Source organism: Pipistrellus kuhlii, unplaced genomic scaffold, assembly GCF_014108245.1.
Source record: "Pipistrellus kuhlii isolate mPipKuh1 unplaced genomic scaffold, mPipKuh1.p scaffold_m20_p_26, whole genome shotgun sequence".
NCBI classification, from domain to species: domain Eukaryota; kingdom Metazoa; phylum Chordata; class Mammalia; order Chiroptera; family Vespertilionidae; genus Pipistrellus; species Pipistrellus kuhlii.
This window is the reverse complement of record NW_023425525.1, coordinates 5,975,572-5,981,571: the sequence shown is the minus strand read 5'-3', so window position 1 is coordinate 5,981,571 and position 6,000 is coordinate 5,975,572. Positions and strand designations below refer to the sequence as shown.

At 40.2% G+C, this 6,000-nt stretch overlaps 1 protein-coding gene across 3 annotated transcripts in view; it reads left to right on the top strand.

Moving 5' to 3' along the window:
• Positions 1-2,102: 2,102 nt before the first annotated feature.
• Positions 2,103-6,000, top strand: part of SKAP2 (src kinase associated phosphoprotein 2) — a 138,046-nt gene continuing 134,148 nt past the window's right edge. For all 3 annotated transcript variants that reach the window (XR_006742647.1, XM_045587209.1, XM_036453794.2), the window contains exon 1: positions 2,103-2,351. Coding sequence is in view for 2 of the 3 variants with exons in the window: in XM_045587209.1 (XP_045443165.1) it covers positions 2,285-2,351 (67 nt within the window). In the remaining variant the exon portion in view is untranslated. The remainder of the gene's footprint in view (positions 2,352-6,000) is intronic.

The window sequence follows — 6,000 nt, the reverse complement described above, 5'->3', positions numbered from 1 at the left end:
ATGGAAACAAGAGAAATAAGAATATATTTTTCCTAGCCTCTGTTTATTTCTCTTTCTGTCTTATAATCAATTTCAGTAACTTTAACAATAAACAGTAAAAATGATAGAGTATACAAAGCCTTGCCCAAGTGAATCCATCATGAAGCTGTGTCTGAAAATGGTTTCCTAAGCAGGGGAAATGTGTTTCACACAAAAAGTCCATTTTCTGTTATTGCCTTTTTCATTTGGACTACTAGATGCTATATATTTTAAGGCCATCTTAATAGTTTCCTGTCTCTCAGTAACAAGAATGACTTGTCATAATGAGCAGGGTAGACACTGTCCATTTGATATATCCTGAAAGCTGTCTATTTGATACAAGAGTAAATCACCTCAATTCCTTTGTGGAATGAGTTGAGTATAAATAAATAAATGAGACACGAGAATAAAAAAAAAAATCTGGCCAAGTCTATCGGAAGAAAACAAAAGGTAGGAACACCTGGAGGCCTAGTTTAATATTAAAAAAAAAATGACAAGACAAAGAATTATATCTAATAACTGTAAAGGGAGAAAGAATCCTCACTAATACAAATGCCCATGAAATAGTTTCTTCCTTCTTTAGAAAGAAAGATAATTTTGTAGTTTAAGAATAATAATTCTTTGAAGTTGGAGGGCCAATGTTATAAAATGATTCTATACTCACCTTTACCTCCACTGAAAAGAATTAGAATTTTCATTACTCTTTCCATAATTCATCACATGTCTAAATCTGAGTAGGAATTTCAGTTTTCAATTTAGGGCATGGGTTTGTTTCGGAGGTGTCTTTTTGTTGTTATCTTATATGTTTTACTTCAATTTTTGGTTTTGTTTTATTTTGAGAAGACTCTAAATGTTCTAATTTTTCCTTTTACAATTAGTGTGTGGTGTATCTTTTAGAGAATTATTTACAAAAATGTTATTGCATTTGACTAATTTTTTCTTAATGTTACTGAGACTTTTTTGGTATGAAATATTAATAGAGCTATTATTCTATGTCAGGCTTACAGATGAAAGTTATGACAAACTGTGTGCCCTATGATTCTCAAAATCAAATCTCAGGACACTTAGCATTAGAACCCCCAGAAGGCTTGTTTAAAAATGCAAATAATCAGGCCCTAGCGGAAGAAATAGAAATATGTATGTATTTTACACACACAAACACACACAAAACTAACTCCCTCCCTCCCTCTCTCTCTCTTTCTCTCCACCAGAACACGCCTTTTGGGATTTTAGAGAAAACCTGAGGGAAGATTTACAGATAGAAGACACTCAATAAGTGTTTGTTGACTAAAGGATCAGGTTGGAGTGAACATATTTTATAATTCTACTCTTCTAATCACTGGCAATTGGATCTATTTACTTATTTATTTATTTTTAATTTAATAACTCTTAATTGTTCAGATTATTACAATTGTTCTTCTAGCAATTGGATGTTTATAGATGGACAGTGGTAGCTATCCATCTATCTACCTACCTACCTACCTACCTACCTACCTACCTACCTACCTATCATTTATGTATGAAGTCAAAATGATAGTGACTAGAACTCCCCACTCTTGGTTCTCCTGGGGGAAACCAACCACCTCCAAGAATCCGAATTAGGCAGAAAATAACGGAAGAGCCAATCAGATCGCTCTCCGGACTGGCCTCTCAGGGAGAACTGGCGGAAGAGGGGACATGGTTGCCTTCACGCCATCGGACAAAGAAGGCCATACCGGCTCGGGGACGGCGGAAACTTCCTTAAGGGTTACCAGGAGAGGCGTCAAACCTCGGCGGTGCGGGTCGTTGGCCGGGTCTCCCAATCGGGAACCTTGGATGCACCGTGGACTCGGTTGCTTTCCGAGATGCCTAGGGAATGGTCAGCGGGTCTGGCGGCGCCAGTAACAAACATGGCGGCCGGAGCGTCAGGCGCGGGTCAGGTGACGCAGCCCCGGGCTCCCTTCCCAGCGGCGGCCCCGCCCCCCGCCCGCTGACGCAGAGGGGGCGTGCCCGCCGGAAGGCGGCGGCGTGCGGCGGCCGGGGAACCCCAGGGACGCGCATGCGCAGGGGCACTCAGGCCCGGCTCTCCGGCCCGCCCCTCGCCCCGCCCCGGGCCGCGGGCGGGGCAGGGCCGAGAGTCCGGCGCGGCGGCCGGCTCCGGGGACTTCCTTGTTGGGATCCCCGGCCCGGCGTGTCCGGAGTCGTAGCCCCGCGGCGCTTCCCGGACGGCCGGCCGGAGCCTAGGTCGCAGCCGCCCCCCAAGCAGATCCACGCCCCGCGCCCCGCCATGCCCACCCCCGGCAGCACCTCCTCCCCGGGGCCCCTCCCCGAGGAGGTTAGGAACCTGTTGGCAGGTAACGCGGGGAAGGGGGCGGGCAGCGCTGCGGGGCGGGGGCGGGGACGGCGAGCCGCTGGGGACAGAAGCTTTCACTCCGATCTCCGCTTCCCCGCGGCCCCGTCTTTCGCCCGGGGCCAGGGTCTGAGGGGGTGGGCGTGTGGGCGCCAGGGTGATGGGGAAGCCCTTATGGATGACTTGTGTACGCATCGTGTGTGTGTGTGTGTGTGTGTGTGTGTGTGTGAGAGAGAGAGAGGGAGAGAGAGAGAGAGAGAGAGAGAGAGAGAGAGAGAGAGAGAGAGAGAGAGAGAGAGAGAGAGAGAGAGAGAGGGAGAACTGGGAAGGGATCAGTAATGAGCAGTTTCTGGTCAGTGGAGCAGGAGAAGGGTGTAAAGAGATGTGTCTGAGTCACAGATGTCGGGGGCTATGCGATGCAAGGGTTTGTCATTTCTAAAAGTCCCAGTTTTTTCTTGAACGTTCAGTCCACTCGTGTGGAAGACTCAGAAAGGACCTGATTCTCAAATGGCCACTTGTCTCCAGCTTGAGCAACCTGTTAAAAGGGAAGGATGTGTCCGAGTCCAGCTTCCTGTGTCACGATGAGAGTGCTTCATCTTTGCACCCTCATCTTCCCTTTTTCGGTTTTGCCATTTATAGGAACTTACTTTAGGAAGTTAGAGATGCAGTTCTTCCAGGCTGTAAGCTAGGTTTGTAGATGTGTATGGTAGCTAAGGGCCAATGAGAAATTTACATTTCTTTATAAGGTAGAAAATATATTATTAGGGCAACACAAATCTTACTCTGTCTCGATGCTCTGGAATTCTTACCATTTCTCACTTTGTCATTCCTGCATCACAATTCTGGAAACTGAGTTTTGATAGTTTTACTTTAGTTGTCGCTTAAGTATTTATCTTTCAACATTGGTCATGAATATCCTGTATTAGAAGAGTTTCTTTTAGATGCCTATCTTACAGGTTGGTTATTTTAACTTGTAAAAAGCAATATCTAAAACGTGACATTTTAAGTAGTAAGTTACAGTGATAGTGTGAGACCAAATCTGATACCCTGCTATACTGTTTCAGAGGTTAGCATCATGAATATGACAGAGAGAAGAAAATCAATAGTGCATGGATGCAGACTTAGTTTGTGTGACCATGATCACAGTGTGCTGAGTGCATTTGTGGTGGGATAGTCTTTTACTCCAAGCAATGCTTGTTGTCAGTAATGGGTACCACTGAGGGGAATATTGAAAGAACTGAAAAGACATCTTTTATTCCATTATAGTGGAGTTTCACATGAGTACTATTTTATTTTACTACAGGTTACGCTTTTTGTTATTACGATGTTGGAATTGCTTAGCGTATTATTGTTTAGAGTATTATTTTAATGATCAGATCAGAGTAGCATTTGTCATGACTCCCAAACTAGATGTTACCATTTTCAGGATGTTCCAGGTCTAGAACTGAATTCCCCCCCTCTTTTATGAAGGTATGAATTTTTGAATTTAAGAAATAAAGTACAGATCTTTGGGTGCCTGCTTTTAAAGCTTGACAGCCCCCCCACAGTAGACAGTTGGCTCTATGATCTATGAGCATACATTTGCAGATAGCATGGTATGTATTTTATGAGACCCTATATTCTCTGATGCCCATATATTACAAGTGTTTCATATGGCCCTTATTTGAGTAAGCTTAGAATTACATAATATTTAAATTATCTACCAATGCTCACTTTCTGTATACATTAGCCATCTCTTTCTTTAGACAGGTAATATTCTTGCATCATGTGTGAAATCAGCATTTAGAAAGTTATCTTATGGATCTTTACAATATTTCATGTTATTGAAGCAAACTACATATTAAAACACATGAAATGTTAAAACATTACAATCTTGGAGATTATAAGTTTGCCTTACACTTTATTTTCAGAAGGTATTTTCAAGGTGTATGGCTCTGAGAAAATAATATATCTTAAAGAAATAAGTGAACCAGAGCTTTTTAGTTTTCTTTTTTTTTTTTTTTTTTAACTTATTCAAAGAAAGCTAACATTTTATATTTGACTGTAGTTACCATCTTTTTTGAGGTAGGGAAGTTTTCAAGAATAAATGCTCTTAGGTTTCCCCCAACACATTTTCCATCCGAAACAAATCTTTTGGAATTGTGCATGATGACCAGTATTGGGTGATAGTATATTGTTAAATATAAAAATTACTAAAACTATAGAAGAATTGGTATTGGTTTGAAATTTATAGATGTTACTGGCTTACCTAGTTCTTTCTTTGAAACTAAGAATAGAGATATTGGAGGTTGTGGTTAACAGTTGAGGGCTCCTGGGATGCATGGCATTGTGCCAAAATTCCAAGATAGAGAAGACAGCACCTAAACTTTTCAGGCGCTTTAAATCCCTTGCCCTCAGAAAACAAGAATATAAAGTCAAAAGATAAGAATGGACATTTTCCTTTGTTTTCTATGTGTCTTATTCAAGCCATTATGTGTCATGTGTTTTAAATATTTTACATTTCAACTGCTTGATAGGGGTAGGTGCTCAAATGGAGTCTTACCCATTTATTATTTTCTTTCTGATTATAAGACTTTAGGCTCTCCTCCTAACCCCCTTCTCATTCCTTCCCACTTAAAACCACACGTTCTATAGAAATGCAAAACCCAAAGAGGATACCATTCTTAACTGGCATTTAATGGTAGTCTTGAAAAAAGGGCCTGTACAATTGGTTACTTATTTATATTTCTATGGAATCAGTATTTAAATCTTGAAAACCTATACTTTTTATAAAAGTGTTTGAGCTTTTCTTCGTTTCCTGAATGGAAAAATGTGTACAGATTTCTGTTGTTAAAAGCAAAATTTGAACTGCATTTACAGGCAATCAATAATATTTTTATTTTAAAAATTGCGTGAATTTTTAAAAAATTAAGTTTATTGGTATGACATTGGCTAGTAACATTTTATAGGTTTCAAGTGCACGCTTCTATGACACACGATCTGTATATTGCATTGTGTGTAATTTTTTTTTCACAACAATGGAGGAACAGGTTTAGCCTGGATAATTAGAATCAAAGGATAACCCCAAATCTTGTCCATTTAATCTTCTTCTACATCCAAATATTTTGACTAGGACTAACAGCAAGAATAATCTTGATTCATGTGAGTTTTTCCTCCAGGCAGCCAAGAGAGTGAGAGGAACTGGAACCACCGGTCCCCCAACCTCCACATGTTTACTCGCCCTTTGAATACTGGAGTGTTAGTTAGTATTTTGCAGTCGGATATTCTCATTCATTTCTTTAGGACAACACATTTAAAAAGGAAAACTGTAAGGAGACATTAGTGACTTTATTAAGTTAAAAAGTGAAACCAATATTTAAAAAAAGAATATAATAGATATCAAATGCTCTGAAAAATCAAAACCAGGTCAAACAATCACTAAACAAAGTGGCTATGAGGTTCCTGTAAAGTGACCTTGAGATTTTGTTCATCTAGCAGTCTGGCATTGAAATACTGCATTTTCCCCATCTCCAGGACACTTTTTATTTTTATTTTTTAATTTTTACAAATTATAATCGATAACCCCTTTGGGGGCATTAGATAAAGAATACAATTCAACTGAAATAGAGACAGATTTTCTTTTTTTAATTTATTTTTTAACTGCTAGTAAAATA